The sequence below is a fragment of the Argopecten irradians genome, chromosome 16 (assembly GCF_041381155.1).
Source record: "Argopecten irradians isolate NY chromosome 16, Ai_NY, whole genome shotgun sequence".
Taxonomy (NCBI): Eukaryota; Metazoa; Mollusca; class Bivalvia; order Pectinida; family Pectinidae; genus Argopecten; species Argopecten irradians.
In genome coordinates this window covers 29,310,522-29,330,170 of record NC_091149.1, presented here as the reverse complement: position 1 = coordinate 29,330,170, position 19,649 = coordinate 29,310,522, and the positions used below count along the sequence as shown (strand labels likewise).

The following is a 19,649-nucleotide window of genomic DNA, read 5'->3' as shown; positions in this document are numbered from 1 at the left end:
CATATCATCACCATGCATGTCACACACAAGAAAATGATGGTGTCATATCGATTACACATTAAACTACACGGAAAAACATGATGTCATACATATTAAACTATGATGTCAACCACAGAATTTGATGACAACTTAGCAATGCGATCAAAAACATGCAGTGATTTTTTTTCAAAAAAAACCCAGAAAAAATCTCTGTGATTCAGGAGAGAAAGGTGTTTAATTTGTAAAGAGTAATTTTGAAATTGTTTCATTTGATAGAAATCTTGCTTTAATCAAAGAGTAAAATCAGTGCAGGTAATGAGAGAGTACATCATAACTACGTAGGTAACTCCCACCTTTAACGAGATGGCTACTGGCTTAAAGCTTACTTACACCTGTGTTTTGAGATTGTCTCGGAAGTCAATTTGCTCGGCAGCATGCGACACACCGACCTTGGTTTTCCTGTCCATAAATTGGATCATAATAAGTGAATAGAACTATCTACTTTCACTTTTACTCATCTGTTGCTCAATACTAAGTACCTTTTCTTCTAGCAGAATAATCACTGATTATGATAATATGAAGTCGTTATACTCCAAGAAAATTCTATTTAAATAAACTGAAAATCAAATGTTTTGTACATTGACTCCAGATTGATTTTTGTTATAGAAATATTTCCTATCCATCGGAATTTCTATTGAAATCATCATAACATTTTACTCACTTTTCAATTTTGAGATTATCACAGAAATAACTACATTTTACTCTGTGCTGCTTTGGGTTTGACCTTGGAATCACCAAATAACAACATCTTATTCAAATATGAATTTTGAGATTTTCCCTGAAATGATCCAGTAACTACATTAAACTTACACTTCAGTTTTGAGATTGTCCCTGAAATCTTTCTGTGCTGGGGCATGGCGAACTCCGACCTTTGTTTTTCTGTATAAAGCAAGCATGCATACATGAAAACACCATGCAATGAGGAAAATCTGGGATGCAAAAGTTTTATCAATAATGCAATTTAATCATTTGAGGATGCAACACAATTCATACATAATCCATGCCTTTCCATATAATACCCACATCAGATAAACAGGGCTTGTATTAGAGGAAGTTAAGGAAATCCATTGACTGATGAAACAAATATTAATCTTCACCGACTGGTGTATATAAAATAAATAAACTAGTAAATCTTATATATTAGCTTTGTTTAGCATGTTTCTATCTTATTAAGTAAAGATTTGTTATTATTAAAAAAATAAGTAATTCTTGTGAGAAACTAAAATGATTTTAAAGTTTTTTGATATACTCTGAGTAAAAGTGAAAATATAAAAATTAATGTTTTTGTATTAAATTATTTTTATGATGTTCAGAATTAATATTTAGTAAAAAAAACCAAACAGGACAACTTTTTTTTGAAAACTCAACTAGTATTTTTTTTCTTTTACAGGTTGTTATTTTGTTCAAGATATATTATGAGAACTTAATTGAGATTCTGGCTATAAAATGGGTTTCATTGGTAGATATTTACCCAATCAAAACAGTCAACACAAAATAAGACCAAAAGGTGATCAATCACAGCGACCATTTCTTGGTGGATATACTTATAGTAAACTAAAAACAGGGGAATTTCATTGGTTTATATATTCATCCAATCAAAACACACGATGGATTTGATATTTTGAGAACTTCCAATCAAAGCAAGCATTATATAACACAGGAGCCACCGAAGCATTCTTTGGTGTGTATAACTCACACTTCTTTCAGATGAGCTCTGAAATCCACTTGTTGTTTCGTTTTTTTGACTTTGAAGCCAACCTTGGTTCGCCTGTGAGTGGAAGTTAGTTATAACATTGACCAATCAAATTACCTTGACAACATTTGTATAGTTTTCCCAGTAAATTTGATTTTAATAATACGATCACAATCAATACTTTGATTAGTGAGAATTATAGAACAAAGTGTTAATTCTACTGTTGGGAATCACTTACGATTCAGAAATTCAAACTTAAAAGGAAATATAAAAACATCTAAAATCAATTAAGTCTTCATGAATTCAAAAATATTTAGTTTTGAATGATAAGTGATTCCCTCATATCTAATAACACAGTTAGTTTAACTAAAAACCTGGTTACTATAGTAACCAAACAAAAGTAAATACACAACTTAAATTCCAAAATTTGTGTATGAAAAAAAGTGCGCACTATACGCGCAAAAATACGGTATTAGTTCTCAAACTTTCTAATCTACATTTTAGAGCAACTGAAATTAAAATTAAATCAAAATCAAAAGTAAGTTATTTCTAACTAAAATGTTAATTGAATCTAAATGAAGCACACTTCTAGTCAAAGTTAATCTTAAACAAAAATTTAAACTTCATGCCAAATAAAGAAATTAATTTCAAAGAATAATAATTTTGTTATATTTAGAGCTAGAACAAGCCAAACAGAAGTAAGCTGAATTGTACTCCCAAAAAAACAAACTTGTTATCGAACATCAAATTTTCTAATCCAAAGTAAAAGATGACATGCAGTACTTACACTTCTTTCTTGAGACTATCACGGAAATCTGTCGTCTTTGGTCCCTCATCTAAAAAAATTGATAAATATTCATTACATTTATTACTTAGACAAACAAAAACATTATTGTGTTCAGTGTGTTTTATTTATGGTGTCAAAATGTAACCACAGTCAAACCTGTCTATAAAGGACACCAAAGGGACATACCCTGTCTATAAAGGACACCAAAGGGAAATAACCTGTCTATAAAGGACACCAAAGGGACATAACCTGTGTATATAGGACACCAAAGGGACATACCCTGTCTATAAAGGACACCAAAGGGAAATAACCTGTCTATAAAGGACACCAAAGGGACATAACCTGTGTATATAGGAAACCAAAGGGACATACCCTGTCTATAAAGGACACCAAAGGGACATACCCTGTCTATAAAGGACACCAAAGGGACATAACCTGTCTATAAAGGACACCAAAGGGAAATAACCTGTGTATATAGGACACCAAAGGGACATAACCTGTGTATAAATTAAATTAAAGAGACATATCCTATTTATAGAGGACATTAAAGGGAGATAACCTGTGTATAAAGGACACCAAAGGGACATAACCTGTGTATAAATTAAATTAAAGAGACATATCCTATTTATAGAGGACATTAAAGGGAGATAACCTGTGTATATAGGACACCAAAGGGACATACCCTGTTTATAAAGGACACCAAAGGGACATAACCTGTCTATAAAGGACACCAAAGGGACATAACCTGTGTATAAATTAAATTAAAGAGACATATCCTATTATATAGGACATTAAAGGGAGATAACCTGTGTATAAAGGACACCAAAGGGACATACCCTGGTGTCCATTACAGCAGGTTTGGCTATATTACAAATGAACTAATTCATCATAGGTAACTCATTCAAAATATTTTGTTGTCTTGTATTTTTTAGAGTTCCAAAATAAGTGTTGACAGGATCTTGTCACAGACTTATTACTCTCTCATCTAATTGTGTGTTGAGACAAGAGACAATACATTTACGCCCTAATTCCTTTATCTATTTATAGGAATTTGTACCTCTGACGAGCAGGGAGACAGATACGTTAGCGTCGCCTTCCTCGTTGGAAGCCGATATTTTGTATGTGCCAGCGTCAGCTAATGTGACCTGGTTAAGAGTCAGACTTGTGTGGTAGGTATTCTCCTCGGTATGAGGGCCAGTCTCCACAGTGTATTTGTCTGACGTCGTGATGGCAGCTCCTTCCCTGGTCCAGATAATCTGTAAAACACGGAGGAGGAGATGGAGGAAAAAGGAAATCAATCAATCAATCAATCAAACAATCAATAGCTGAATGAATGAATAAATTAATGAATCATTTGCTACATCAACAAATGTTTATTGTGTAAGCTGAGTATTAAAGTATATAAATATTTCCTTTTTTTTCATTTTATTTTATTTCTGAAGCAATGAGATAATTTGCTCTGATCTTTTGATAATTTTGCGTTTTCTCTTGCCGTCTGCTGTTGATTACTTACATCGGGCTGTGGTAAAGCTCTGACCACCGCCTCAAAGTGGACGTTGACCCCAGACTCCACGTTCTGGAACTTGGGCTTCTTGTCAAAGTAGGGAGGAATGCCAGTGATAATCTCTTCAGCAGGAGCTGAAATTAACAAGAGTGGTCAAAATTATAGGAAACGTTTACTCGACCATCAACCACCTCAACAAGGCTTACAATGTGAATGAAAGTTTTATTTAATAATTAAACAAGTTCTTTCACTTGAGATAGTCAAATGTTTTTATTCTTATTTCAATTTCACATCAGCAAATAATAATGAATAAAGAGGAATCCACTTTTCATGAACTTGAATTTATTGAAATACTATTAAATGTGAAATTGGAAGAAAATCTTTGCTCATATGTCTCCATATATTTATCAAAATATAGATAATCAAGAATATTTTTATAGGGTAAATTCTTCTGTAATTATGACATCCACAGTGATAATGATTAGTAATAGCCTATACTACCACATACCTTCTACAATGAGCTCTGCTGTAGTCATGGCTGTTCCAAGCTCGTTCTTGGCCACGACTGTATATTTCCCACCGTCCTCCACGTAAACATCTGGAATCTCCAGTGTTGTGGTGTTTTCCTCATAGGAGATGGTGAACTCTTCACAGGTAGCGAGTTGTTCTTCATCTTTGTACCATGTGACCTCTGGTCGGGGAAGACCCTCGACGATACACTCAAAGCGCGCACTGCCTCCATCCTTAGAAACAACGTCCACGAGTTGTTGGACGATTTCTGGTGCTGTGCGTTCCTCTACGATTTCAGCAGCTGCGCATAGAGAAACAAACCATTATAATTCTTTTTTATACATAATATTTTTTATAGTATTGATAAGCTTAACTGCATAAATAATTTTTGAACATCAAAATAAATCTATTTGTCAAAAAGTCCTACTTCATCAACTGAAGAAATCTTATCCCTCATTCTGAAATAAATGAAGACACTGTGACTTCTCAGCATACATGTAACATTGAGAATGCGCCTTCATTGCAGGCACAAACTAAGTTGTACGTGCTTCCTGTAACTTGTTTTACTTACTGACAAGTTCTGGTGATTCAGGTTTCTTAATCTCGTCAGGTGCAGGAGATTTTTCTTCTTCTGATACAGCATCTTTTTCTTCTTCTGAATTAACAGTCAACAAAATAAATTATTTCAATATTCTACATGTCACACTGATAGACGGTTCCTTTTTAGATACATTCAAGTCACCTGACATTCATGTATTTTCTGCAGAACCTGTTCAGCGGGCAAAATACAGCAACTAAACTCTATGAAAATAAATTTTATCTGCCACCAAATTTTCATGAGATAAAATTTATACAATATAAAAGAGTTATTGCCCCTCATCTGCATAATTTTCAGTTCATTTCTTACTTCTTGTTGAAATAAATATGCAGACCATTTTACAATAATTTCCTCTATTTCTGAAATTTAACAAGTTTTTGACAAGTTTTTATGAAATATTTTCACATATATACATTGTTTTATAATGAAACTATGTACAAAATTGTAAATGCTTAAATCCTTGAATTTTACAACACACATACCAGCTGTCACAAGTTTTTCTTTCTCAGACAGAACTTCTTCAATGGTGAGCTCAGCTGCAATTTCTTCTTTGGTTTCTAAGAAAACAAAACATCAATTATATTAAGACATGTTTTTAAAAGGAAATAAAATCATTTATTCAAATAATGTTTTATGGTATATCAAAAGTAATAAGGTATTAATGAATTTAAATAAATGTTCATGCATACATTTTAAACATGCAGACTGTTATTTCAAGTTAACGTATGATTAAGACACATGTTTTCTATCATAAGAGAGTCTATATAATATATGTCCATAAGATTTGTCAATGTGAAATACAAATAGATATTCCAGCACCCCTTAAAAACTTTTTATAGACTCACCAATGATAAGGTGCAGTCTAATTTTGTGTGTGAAGGGGGTGCAGTGCCATTACATTGATAAATCTTAACAGACAGCAAAAATAATGAAACAATATCAGTATATATAAAATCTAACTAGAATAAACATCTATATGGAACTATAACAATATAATATTAACATAAAAATATACTAGCTTTATCTATGGTTATCTTCAATTAATTAAATCTAGTTAATTAAAGCATGATATATCAACTACTATTTACAGCGATTACAGCATAAATTTGTTACAGCTATCAAATAATTGTTACAGCAGAAACTTTGTTAAATTATCATATTAATAGATTATATTAACATTTTGATAAATCTACCCCCTCTATCTGTACAATAGAACAGTCCAGTCTTTTATCTGGGCAATTCCTACTGAACAAAAAAGGTGAGAAAATTTTCCAAAATGTACAAAAAACTAGCTAGATATATATATTACTCTATACAATAATTATAACTGATGAAATAATTGATGAATCAGTATGGTTGAAGTTTGATAAAGATGAAAATTAAGACAAAGAAAAGTGAAACACTTTAGTGCAAATTAAAAAAGTAACTTTTATAGGTAAAAGTTTGAGGTTTGTTTTAGAATACAACCCATCCATGAATGATTCATCGAACTAATTCAACTTTAACATAAAAGACCTATCAATCAATAGAAATAAAAAAAACACCATCAATGCCAAGTTAAATTTTCATGAAAATCCTAAAGCATGATATCATGCATTTAGAGCTCACTAGAAGTTCAAAACGTGCTTCCACCCCTTTATAACTGTAATAGAACCTTCTACTGTCTGATGTAGCCAGGTCTACTGTGGTTATCAGGGGAGAAAGGTTAATAGAACTGTTGCAGCTGTTGTAAACCAAATGGAATATCTGATCAGACAAAGTCACAGTAACGTCAACATTTTAAAAACTAACAGTGACTTCAGCTTTAACCTACAGTATTTCTTGCTTCAAAAGTCAATAACCGTAACACTTTTACGGTTCATTGAGTTATGACTTGTGGTTAGGATCAATTCCATACTTGGTTTGTCTGACTTAGCGAATGTGTTCAATAAACATTCCTGTTACCATGCCACGGAAAATGTCCATATAGCATGCCATCAACTTTAACCAACAAATTATTTTGTTAATCTATGCCAAAATAAATTCAATTCAGAGAAAAAAAATACTCAATAACCTCATAGGTTTGCAAACAACTTTAGAAAAAAAACCAAAATGTGATCTAACAGAACTGAAAATATGTAACTTTTTGCCAAAACAGAATAATATTTTTTTTTAAATATATTTGCTCAACAACCTCATAAGTTTGCACTCTTCAAAAGAAAAAAAATATATCAAAATGTGATCTGTTTACCAAATTCTCAATGTCCTAGCAACTGTCATTTTTGAAACTTCAAACAACTGAATCGAAATGACTGCAGTAATTAAGACAATTTTTAAAATGATATGCCAAAAAATGTAAATCCAGAAAAAAATTAATTAAAGTAAAAAAAAATAAAATCATGTGAATGATATCAATTAATGAGATAATTGATAATTAATTTGTTAATATAAATATCTACACCACTATCAACATCGTCAAAACAAGTGATTGCATGATACAGTACTTTCAAACCTCGTTAACTCAAAAGATTGAATCATGGTAAAATGCTTGAAAATTTTTGAAAAGTGGGAGAAAAACCCAAAAACATGAGTTAGTAAAGTGAAAACATAATGAAATTTTTGATTGGAAGCAACAAAATATAAGGAATTAAAGAAGAGTCTTAACTTTGATTAAGGAGAGTCTAGATGTGTCTTCAAGGGTGAATGTGTTATATATATACAAATTTGAATTAACGAGGTTCAAACGTAATCGCAGCGCAAAACCATACAATGTGCACCATATCAGCTTTCCATTGGTATAAGCCAATGGGCCATTCTCTCAGCTCAGAACAGAGCATTTTCATTGGCTAGGCTAACTCTCTCAGCTCAGAATGCAGCATTTTCATTGGCTAGACTAGTTCTCTGAGCTCAGAATGCAGAATTTTCATTGGCTAGCTAGAGATAATGCTGTGAACTGATTGGTGCTCTGAAACAACTTAATATTTTACCCTGACCTCTGGAGAATTAACTTCAATTTTAATCTGGAATCAATTGGTTCATTTCGGCGATTTCAGATTAAAATTTTTTAAATTCTATTTCCTTGCTCCAGACATGAGAGATTCATGTGTTATGGGACTTCCTTAAACTCAAACCTTTCAGGACAATAAACAACTTCTAGGTCAAAGAAATTCAACTTGGATACTAAAAGCCGTTGATAATCTAATATAATTTCACACATATTCTCAATTGTATTGAGCTAATTTACCATTCAATTTTTTAAGTTTTCCTAATGTCATATTGAATCTAGTAATTTAGGTTATTCTACTCACATCTAATTAAATTCTTTAAATGCTAATGAAATACGAGATTTTCCAAAGATGATAAGATTATATTGAATACATTTGAAAAAAAGGTGTTTTTTTTATATAGAAATGGTTGTTGTTTGACAGAAGAAATATCAACTTTACACATTTTCTACAATGCACTTATTACTTGTAAAAATAATTTGAAAACAATTCTTCATATTTGTATTTGAAATCTAATGGTTTGAGTATAAAGATCAGGAGCCAAGTTTCAATTGAAGGTAGGTATGATGTCAATATCCGATGTCAAGTTAAAGGTGAGTTTGACATCATCTGATGTCAATTTAAAGGTGAGTTTGACATCATCTGATGTCAAGTTAAAGGTGAGTTTGACATCATCTGATGTCAATTTAAAGGTGAGTTTGACATCATCTGATGTCAATTTAAAGGTGAGTTTGACATCATCTGATGTCAATTTAAAGGTGGGTTTGACAACATCTGATGTCAATTTAAAGGTGGATTTGACAACATCTGATGTCAATTTAAAGGTGGATTTGACAACATCTGATGTCAATTTAAAGGTGGGTTTGACAATATTTCACTTCAATAGGTGATTGTGATAATAACATGAGCAGACTACAAGAACCAAAAAGATCTAAAAAAATAATCTACCACCTGAAACCCCTTCATTTCTCAGATAAACTCAACCACACAGTCTGTACATAACTGTTGATAGAGGAAAGAGTCAAAAGTGAACTACATAACTATAAAAAAATATGGAAAAAAAAGAAAGGAACATTTACTTTTTGTCTTTTGTAAATTTGTAGATGAGTTTATTTCAATAAATCTTTTTGATCTCTGTGATTCTTGAGTCAGTTAAAACAAATGTTTATTGGGTCAATTCAAAGCATGTTTGATTTGTGAATTCTGGTATTCTGTCAATTTCAATAAAGTGAAAATTGTTAAATCATCCATGTTTTCATCTTGTTTTTGCCTTTGTTTAAACTTATCTTTTTTTTCTAAATCATTAAACCATTGTTTATCAAGAGAAAACAACTCATCATTCAGCAAATCAAAAGCTTTTCCTAATTAAAAAAAAAAATGTTGACATTTTTCAAACAACAACTGGCCATACGCGAACAAGACAAATAGTTATGTCCATAAGCAAGTGAAAAAGGTGCCATTCTATTATATAGCATAGCGACAGACCAAGAGTAACCATGATGGTAACATTGGTACCTGACTCATCAGGCATTATACGCTGGCTTGCTCCCACTTTGGTGTCTCCATCTATCTGTATGTCAGGGGCAGATAACCCTAAGTCTGTTACAATGTCTTGTGATACCCCTATTTCATCAGAAATGACAGTTTCTGGAATAATTGTTTCCAGTTTCGTTTCTTCAGGAGCTTCAATAATGTCAAGTCCAACTGAAACCTCTTCAGTAGTTTTAGTATCCTCGGGAGCCTCAGAAATGACGAGGTCTGCAGAAACATCCTCAGTGATTTCTTCAGGTTTTTCTGTTATGACAAGTTCATCAGAAACTTCCTCTTTAGTGTCCCATGAAACTGCAATATCCTCAGGTAATCCTTCTTTAGTTTCTTCGGGAGTCTCGACAATGTCAAGTCCAGCTGAAACCTCTTCAGTAGTTTTAGTTTGCTCGGGAGCCTCAGAAATGACGAGGTCTGCAGAAACATCCTCAGTGATTTCTTCAGGTTTTTCTGTTATGACAAGTTCCTCAGAAACCTCCTCTTTAGTTTCCAGTGAATCTGTAATTTCCTCAGGTATTTCTTCTTTAGTTTCTTCAGGAGCCTCGACAATGTCATGTCCAGTTGAAACCTCTTCCTTCGATTTTGTTTCCTCAGGAGCCTCAGAAATGACAAGGTCTGCAGTAACATCCTCACTGATTTCTTCAGGTTTTTCTGTTATTACAAGTTCCTCAGAAACCTCTTCTTGTGTATCAATTGAAACTACAATTTCCTCAGGTATTTCTTCTCTAGTTTCCTCCGGAGCCTCAGAAATAACGAGGTCTGCAGAAACAACCTCAGTGATTTCCTCAGGTTTTTCTGTTATGACAAGTTCCTCAGAAACTTCCTCTTTAGATTCCACTGAAACTGTAATTTCCTCAGGTATTTCTTCTTTAATATCCTCAGGAGCCTCAGAAATGAAGAGATCTACACAAACATCCTCAATGATTTCCTCAGGGTTTTCTGTGATGACAAGTTCCTCAGAAACCTCCTTTTTAGTGTCCAATGAAACTGTAATTTCCTCAGGTATTTCTTCTTTAGTTTCTTCAAGAACACTGACAATGTCAAGTCCAGTTGAAACCTCTTCCGTCGATTTTGTTTCCTCTGGAGCCTCAGAAATGACAATATCTGCAGAAACATCCTCAGTAATTTCCTCAGGTTTTTCTGTTATGACAAGTTCCTCAGAAACCTCTTCTTGTGTATCAATTGAAACTATAATTTCCTCAGGTATTTCTTCTTTAGTTTCCTCAGGAGCCTCAACGATGTAAAGTCCAGCTGAAACCTCTTCCGTCAATTTTGTTTCCACTGGAGCCTCAGAAATGACAATATCTGCAGAAACATCCTCAGTAATTTCCTCAGGTTTTTCTGTTATGACAAGTTCCTCAGAAACCTCTTCTTGTGTATCAATTGAAACTACAATTTCCTCAGGTATTTCTTCTTTAGATTCTTCAGAAGCCTCAACAATGTCAAGTCCAGCTGAAACCTCTTCCGTCGATTTTGTTTCCTCCTGGGCTTCAGAAATGACAAGATCTGCAGAAACATCCTCAATAATTTCCTCAGGTTTTTCTGTTATGACAAGTTCCTCAGAAACCTCTTCTTGTGTATCAATTGAAACTACAATTTCCTCGGGTATTTCTTCTTTAGTTTCCTCAGGAGCCTCAAAAATGTCAAGTCCAGCTGCGACCTCTTCCGTCAATTTTGTTTCCTCCGGGGCTTCAGAAATGACAAGGTCTGCAGTAACATCCTCAGTGATTTCTTCAGGTTTTTCTGTTATGACAAGTTCCTCAGAAACCTCTTCTTGTGTATCAATTGAAACTATAATTTCCTCAGGTATTTCTTCCTTAGTTTCCTCAGGAGCCTCAACGATGTCAAGTCCAGCTGAAACCTCTTCCGTCGATTTTGTTTCCTCCTGGGCTTCAGAAATGACAAGATCTGCAGAAACATCCTCAATAATTTCCTCAGGTTTTTCTGTTATGACAAGTTCCTCAGAAACCTCTTCTTGTGTATCAATTGAAACTACAATTTCCTCAGGTATTTCTTCTTTAGTTTCCTCAGGAGCCTCAACGATGTCAAGTCCAGCTGAAACCTCTTCCGTCGATTTTGTTTCCTCCTGGGCTTCAGAAATGACAAGATCTGCAGAAACATCCTCAATAATTTCCTCAGGTTTTTCTGTTATGACAAGTTCCTCAGAAACCCCTTCTTGTGTATCAATTGAAACTACAATTTCCTCAGGTATTTCTTCTTTAGTTTCCTCAGGAGCCTCAACGATGTCAAGTCCAGCTGAAACCTCTTCCGTCGATTTTGTTTCCTCCTGGGCTTCAGAAATGATAAGATCTGCAGACACATCCTCAATTATTTCCTCAGGTTTTTCTGTTATGACAAGTTCCTCAGAAACTTCCTCTTTAGTATCCATTGAAACTAAAATTTTCTCAGGTATTTCTTCTTTCGTTTCCTCAGGAGCCTCGACAATGTAAAGTCCAGCTGAAACCTCTTCCGTCGATTTACTTTCCTTCGGAGCCTCAGAAATGACAAGATCTGCAGAAACATCCTCAGTGATTTCCTCAGGTTTTTCTGTTATGACAAGTTCCTCTGAAACTTCCTCTTTAGTATCCACTGAAACTACAATTTCCTCAGGTATTTCTTCTTTTGTTTCCTCATGAGCCTCAGATATGATGAGGTCTGCAGAAACATCCTCAGTGACTTCTTCATGTTTTTCTGTAATGACAAGTTCCTCAGAAACTTCCTCTTTAGTGTCCATTGAAACTACAATTTCCTCGGGTATTTCTTCTTTAGTTTCCTCAGGAGCCTCAGAAATGACGAGGTCTGCAGAAACATCCTCAGAGATTTCTTCATATTTTTCTGTAATGACAAGTTCCTCAGAAACTTCCTCTTTAATGTCCACTGAAACTACAATTTCTTCGGGTATTTCTTCTTTAGTTTCCTCAGGAGCCTTAGAAATGATAAGATCTGCAGCAACATCCTCAGTGATTTCTTCATATTTTTCTGTAATGACAAGTTCCTCAGAAACTTCCTCTTTAGTGTCCACTGAAACTACAATTTCTTCGGGTATTTCTTCTTTAGTGTCGTCCGGAGCCTCAGAAATGACGAGATCTGCAGAAACATCCTCAAAGATTTCTTCAGTTTTTCCTCTGATGTCAAGTTCCTCAGAAACTTCCTCCTGGAATTCCAAAGAAAGTTCAACATCTTTGGCTTCTCTCATTTCTGGTTTGGAAGCATCAGTAACTTCCAATTCCATTGTGACTTCCTCTGTCGTTCCAGAATCCTGTTCTGTTTCAGGGATTTCTGTAACATCTTCAGTTTCGTGTGTTTTTTCAACGAGTTTGATTTCTGATATTGCCTTTTGATCGACCTGAGTAACTTCTAATTCCATTGTGATTTCCTCTGTCTTTCCAGAGTCCTGTTCTGTTTCAGAGATTTCAGTAACATCCTCTGTTTCTTGTGTCTCCTCAGCCAGTTTGATTTCTGAGATTGCCTTTTGATCGACTTGAGTGACTTCTAATTCCTTTGTGACTTCCTCTGTCTTTCCAGAATCCTGTTCTGTTTCAGAGATTTCAGTTACATCCTCTGTTTCTTGTGTCTCCTCAGCCAGTTTGATTTCTGAGATTGCCTTTTGATCGACTTGAGTTACTTCTAATTCCATTGTGACTTCCTCTGTCCTTCCAGAATCCTGTTCAATCTCAGAGATTTCAGTAACATCCTCTGTTTCTTGTGTCTCCTCAGCAAGTTTGATTTCTGAGATTGCCTTTTGATCGACCTGAGTAACTTCTAATCCCATTGTGACTTCCTCTGTCTTTCCCGAATCCTGTTCTGTTTCAGAGATTTCAGTAACATCTTCAGTTTCTTGTGTTTCTTCAGCGAGTTTGATTTTTGAGATTGCCTTTTGATCGACCTGAGTAACTTCTAATTCCATTGTGACTTCCTCTGTCTTTCCCGAACCCTGTTCTGTTTCAGGGATTTCAGTAACGTCTTCAGTTTCTTGTGTTTTCTCAGCGAGTTTGATTTCTGAGATTGCCTTTTGATCGACTTGAGTTACTTCTAATTCCATTGTGACTTCCTCTGTCTTTCCAGAGTCCTGTTCTGTTTCAGAGATTTTAGTAACATCCTCTGTTTCTCGTGTCTCCTCAGCCAGTTTGATTTCTGAGATTGCCTTTTGATCGACTTGAGTGACTTCTAATTCCATTGTGACTTCCTCTGTCTTTCCAGAATCCTGTTCTGTTTCAGGGATTTCAGTGACATCCTCTGTTTCTTGTGTCTCCTCAGCGAGTTTGATTTCTGAGATTGCCTTTTGATCGACCTGAGTAACTTCTAATTCCATTGTGACTTCCTCTGTCTTTCCCGAATCCTGTTCTGTTTCAGAGATTTCAGTAACATCTTCAGTTTCTTGTGTTTCTTCAGCGAGTTTGATTTTTGAGATTGCCTTTTGATCGACCTGAGTAACTTCTAATTCCATTGTGACTTCCTCTGTCTTTCCCGAACCCTGTTCTGTTTCAGGGATTTCAGTAACGTCTTCAGTTTCTTGTGTTTTCTCAGCGAGTTTGATTTCTGAGATTGCCTTTTGATCGACTTCAGTGACTTCTAATTCCATTGTGACTTCCTCTGTCTTTCCAGAGTCCTGTTCTGTTTCAGAGATTTCAGTAACATCCTCTGTTTCTTGTGTCTCCTCAGCCAGTTTGATTTCTGAGATTGCCTTTTGATCGACTTGAGTTACTTCTAATTCCATTGTGACTTCCTCTGTCTTTCCAGAATCCTGTTCTGTTTCAGAGATTTCAGTGACATCCTCTGTTTCTCGTGTCTCCTCAGCCAGTTTGATTTCTGAGATTGCCTTTTGATCGACTTGAGTAACTTCTAATTCCATTGTGACTTCCTCTGTCTTTCCAGAATCCTGTTCTGTTTCAGGGATTTCAGTGACATCTTCAGTTTCTTGTGTCTCCTCAGCGAGTTTGATTTCTGAGATTGCCTTTTGATCGACCTGAGTAACTTCTAATTCCATTGTGACTTCCTCTGTCTTTCCAGAATCCTGTTCTGTTTCGGAGATTTCAGTAACATCTTCAGTTTCTTGTGTTTCCTCAGCGAGTTTGATTTCTGAGATTGCCTTTTGATCGACCTGAGTAACTTCTAATTCCATTGTGACTTCCTCTGTCTTTCCAGAATCCTGTTCTGTTTCAGGGATTTCAGTGACATCCTCTTTTGGTTGTGTTTCCTCAGCGAGTGTGATTTCTGAGATTGCCTTTTGATCGACTTGAGTTACTTCTAATTCCGTTGTGACTTCCTCTGTCTTTCCAGAATCCTGTTCTGTTTCAGAGATTTCAGTAACATCTTCAGTTTCTTGTGTTTCTTCAGCCAGTTTGATTTCTGAGATTGCCTTTTGATCGACCTGAGTAACTTCTAATTCCATTGTGACTTCCTCTGTCTTTCCAGAATCCTGTTCTGTTTCAGGGATTTCAGTAACATCCTCTTTTGGTTGTGTTTCCTCAGCGAGTGTGATTTCTGAGATTGCCTTTTGATCGACTTGAGTTACTTCTAATTCCATTGTGACTTCCTCTGTCTTTCCAGAATCCTGTTCTGTTTCAGGGATTTCAGTAACATCTTCAGTTTCTTGTGTTTCCTCAGCCAGTTTGATTTCTGAGATTGCCTTTTGATCGACCTGAGTAACTTCTAATTCCATTGTGACTTCCTCTGTCTTTCCCGAATCCTGTTCTGTTTCAGGGATTTCAGTAACATCTTCAGTTTCTTGTGTCTCCTCAGCGAGTTTGATTTCTGAGATTGCCTTTTGATCGACCTGAGTAACTTCTAATTCCATTGTGACTTCCTCTGTCTTTCCAGAATCCTGTTCTGTTTCAGGGATTTCAGTGACATCCTCTTTTGGTTGTGTTTCCTCAGCGAGTGTGATTTCTGAGATTGCCTTTTGATCGACCTGAGTAACTTCTAATTCCATTGTGACTTCCTCTGTCTTTCCAGAATCCTGTTCTGTTTCAGGGATTTCAGTGACATCCTCTTTTGGTTGTGTTTCCTCAGCGAGTTTGATTTCTGAGATTGCCTTTTGATCGACTTGAGTTACTTCTAATTCCGTTGTGACTTCCTCTGTCTTTCCAGAATCCTGTTCTGTTTCAGAGATTTCAGTAACATCTTCAGTTTCTTGTGTTTCTTCAGCCAGTTTGATTTCTGAAATTGCCTTTTGATCGACCTGAGTAACTTCTAATTCCATTGTGACTTCATCTGTCTTTCCCGAATCCTGTTCTGTTTCAGGGATTTCAGTAACATCTTTAGTTTCTTGTGTTTCCTCAGCGAGTTTGATTTCTGAGATTGCCTTTTGATCGACCTGAGTAACTTCTAATTCCATTGTGACTTCCTCTGTCTTTCCAGAATCCTGTTCTGTTTCGGAGATTTCAGTAACATCTTCAGTTTCTTGAGTTTCCTCAGCGAGTTTGATTTCTGAGATTGCCTTTTGATCGACCTGAGTAACTTCTAATTCCATTGTGACTTCCTCTGTCTTTCCAGAATCCTGTTCTGTTTCAGGGATTTCAGTGACATCCTCTTTTGGTTGTGTTTCCTCAGCGAGTGTGATTTCTGAGATTGCCTTTTGATCGACTTGAGTTACTTCTAATTCCGTTGTGACTTCCTCTGTCTTTCCAGAATCCTGTTCTGTTTCAGAGATTTCAGTAACATCTTCAGTTTCTTGTGTTTCTTCAGCCAGTTTGATTTCTGAGATTGCCTTTTGATCGACCTGAGTAACTTCTAATTCCATTGTGACTTCCTCTGTCTTTCCCGAATCCTGTTCTGTTTCAGGGATTTCAGTAACATCTTCAGTTTCTTGTGTTTCCTCAGCGAGTTTGATTTCTGAGATTGCCTTTTGATCGACCTGAGTAACTTCTAATTCCATTGTGACTTCCTCTGTCTTTCCAGAATCCTGTTCTGTTTCAGAGATTTCAGTAACATCTTCAGTTTCTTGTGTTTCCTCAGCGAGTTTGATTTCTGAGATTGCCTTTTGATCGACCTGAGTAACTTCAAATCCCATTGTGACTTCCTCAGTCTTTCCAGAATCCTGTTCTGTTTCAGAGATTTCAGTAACATCTTCAGTTTCTTGTGTTTCCTCAGCGAGTTTGATTTCTGAGATTTCCTTTTGATCAACCTGAGTAACTTCTAATTCCATTGTGACTTCCTCTGTCTTTCCAGAATCCTGTTCTGTTTCAGAGATTTCTGTGACATCCTCAGTTGGTTGTGTTTCCTCAGCGAGTTTGATTTCTGAGATTGCCTTTTGATCAACATCAGTAACTTCTAATTCCAATGTAATATTCTCCACTTTACCAGTATCCTCAACAATTTTCTGGATATCACTCACTTCTTCTAACTGTTGAACATCTTCAATATCTTCGACTGTGGATAAAACCGTTACATCTTCTGTTGTTTCCTGAGGTCGCGATACTGTCATTTCCTCAGATATTGTTTCAGTATTTGTTTCACTTATATCTAAAAGAGTTATCTGCCCCTGAATATCGAGAGTTGTCTCCCCTGCCACAGATAGGATGATTTCGCTTTGACCTATCTGTAGCTGAGAAGTGTCTTTGTCCCTGGCTGCTGAGGAATGACATACACATAAAACAGTGAGATGAGGGATAGGAAAATACTCTTCAGGAAAAATAGGTCATAAATAACGGTATAAACAGAGTATAGTAAAAAGGAATACGTCGTATATTGTTCTAATGGATGAAGGTTTTTTTTCTATATAGTAAAATTAGGTATTATGAAAGGTATGGAGATATAGAATTTTCAGGAGTTTAAAGAAAGGGATTAAATCGTAACGGAGAGTACGGCAGCATGATCAAAGGAAGTGCAAATTATGAAATGAATCTGAAGAAACTATACAGTGGATACTCAAAAGTCTTAAAGGTAATGTTTGGCAACATCAGTACCCAGTTGTTTTTTATACTTCATCCAAAAAGGTAAGTTAATATACAGTATATAAATAATGAATTCTTCATGTTTTGTTTTTGTTCAATTAAAGAAATCAGGGTCTTATGGGTTTTTTTATCATTTTTTACAAGAAAACCCATTTATTGGATATCTTTTGATGATTTGACTATGTAGATAAGTACAAGTGTTGCCAGTGAATGCTGATATAAGTAAGTGTATAACTATGTCTGATATCTTACCTTCCACCTTTGTAACTTGTTCAATGGTCACCTCAGCAACAGACTCCTCCAGCTTCTCCTCTGGAGCTGGAAAATCAGTGTCAAAAGAAAACAATGAATATATGACAAATGTTTGTTTTATCATAATACTTTCTTAAACTCAGCAGAAATGACATATAACAAATAAGGAAACCAATTTTTTCTGCATATTACAGAGTTGTCTGCCCCTTGCTTGAAGGTATTAATGGTGACGTAACAAAACTATGACGCCACAATAGATATCTAAACGTAAGGGAGGTAACTCTGTTATGCACAAAGATGGAATATAATACATTTAAAGTAAGTTCGTAATTTGTTTTATAAATGATGGCAGGTGATAAGTATGGACATTATTTTGTAAATTTGTCTGTGTTTAAACAAATATAAGATTACACATTTATTTTTCAATATCAGGTGATTGGTAGCGTGTTAGATCAAATTAACAAATGCTAGAAACAAAGAGAGTAAATATGAATATTCTGAATTCCTGATATCCAATACACAGATCATTACTCAAAATGCTATCTCATCATTTGTTTGATGGCATGATACATTTAAGTCAATGTTATGTAGTTGTTAATATATGATTAGATAGCAATGCCGAGGTCGTGCCAAAACAGCAAAAATTTCTGAAAATGCACATTTGTTAATAATGGAAATGAAATCGTTACTGAAAATTTGTCCTTCTCCTAAAAACCAAAGATGATCAGTAAACTGTTAACTGATTGAACATAAACCTTTTTAAAGTAAACTTAAACAAGAAACATTTTCTCATAATGTGTACATATACCATTAAAAATTAATAAAATAAAATCTTAAAACTGTAGGCATTATGGTTCTTTAAAATGCCAAAATAATAATATTTAATATATATTGTTTCCAAAGGAAAATTGCACAAAACACATTCAGCTAAAAGGATCCTAAAGACTTGGTTATCGTGACAACTGTTCTATAGACAGAAAGGTGTGATGACAACATAGAGGTTTAATTCTGCTGTTCTACCATTCTCACAGAGGAAGCACAAGCAAAGCCAAACCGGATATTGCCATTGGTTAAAACCATAACTGAATTCTGTTGAATATGGTTTGACATCAGCAAAATTCTTTTTTTTAATAAAATTACATCATTTCACTGTATTGTATCAACTAATAAGATAACACAAGATTTGGTTGTGTTTTCCTGTGACTGATAATATTTAAAGGGACATAACTCATGACAAACATCAGAGTTGGCTGCCATGCATGTGTCATCACACGGAGAGTATCCCTATAGAGAGTTCGTACATCTAATATTAGTGATTGACAAGGGACATAACTCATAGTGGCACTCGTCAGAATGATAAGGGGTACAACTCATAGTTGCACTTATTGGAACGAAACTGGACACAGCTAATAGTGACACTCGTCAGAATGACTAGGGACACAATTCGTAGTGACACTCGTCGAAATGACAAGGGACACAACTCATAGTGGCACTCGTCGGTATGAAAAGGGACACAACTCATAGTGACACTCGTCATAGCAACTTCAGACAAAAGCGGTAAAGGAATATAATCTTCATAAATTAATATTCATAATTAGAATGCAATTTTATCTTGAAATTTGGCCTATCAGCTTAACTGTTTACCGCGTAATGATCAACCTGCCATTCTCTTAATATGATTAATATGCTCCAACCTTAAACATTATACATAACCAATAATGAGACAAAAGAGTAATGTCCCTTGTCAAAATCCTGTAAATGAAAAGACTACTTCATCTTAAAGAGAAAATAGATCATGTCAGTGTGACGCCATGTATAATCCATCAGTAAAAGAACGCTGTG

The 19,649-nt window shown here is 35.1% G+C and overlaps 1 protein-coding gene across 2 annotated transcripts in view; it reads right to left on the bottom strand.

Moving 5' to 3' along the window:
- Window positions 1–19,649, bottom strand: part of LOC138310941 (titin-like) — a 255,773-nt gene that overhangs the window by 105,375 nt on the left and 130,749 nt on the right. For both annotated transcript variants that reach the window (XM_069252300.1, XM_069252301.1), the window contains exons 94-103: window positions 17,808–17,873; window positions 5,614–5,688; window positions 5,105–5,188; window positions 4,532–4,834; window positions 4,033–4,157; window positions 3,577–3,775; window positions 2,520–2,568; window positions 1,736–1,807; window positions 850–918; window positions 370–438 (exon numbers count right to left, since the gene is read on the bottom strand). In XM_069252300.1, coding sequence (XP_069108401.1) covers window positions 370–438; window positions 850–918; window positions 1,736–1,807; window positions 2,520–2,568; window positions 3,577–3,775; window positions 4,033–4,157; window positions 4,532–4,834; window positions 5,105–5,188; window positions 5,614–5,688; window positions 17,808–17,873 — 1,111 coding nt within the window. The remainder of the gene's footprint in view (window positions 1–369; window positions 439–849; window positions 919–1,735; window positions 1,808–2,519; window positions 2,569–3,576; window positions 3,776–4,032; window positions 4,158–4,531; window positions 4,835–5,104; window positions 5,189–5,613; window positions 5,689–17,807; window positions 17,874–19,649) is intronic.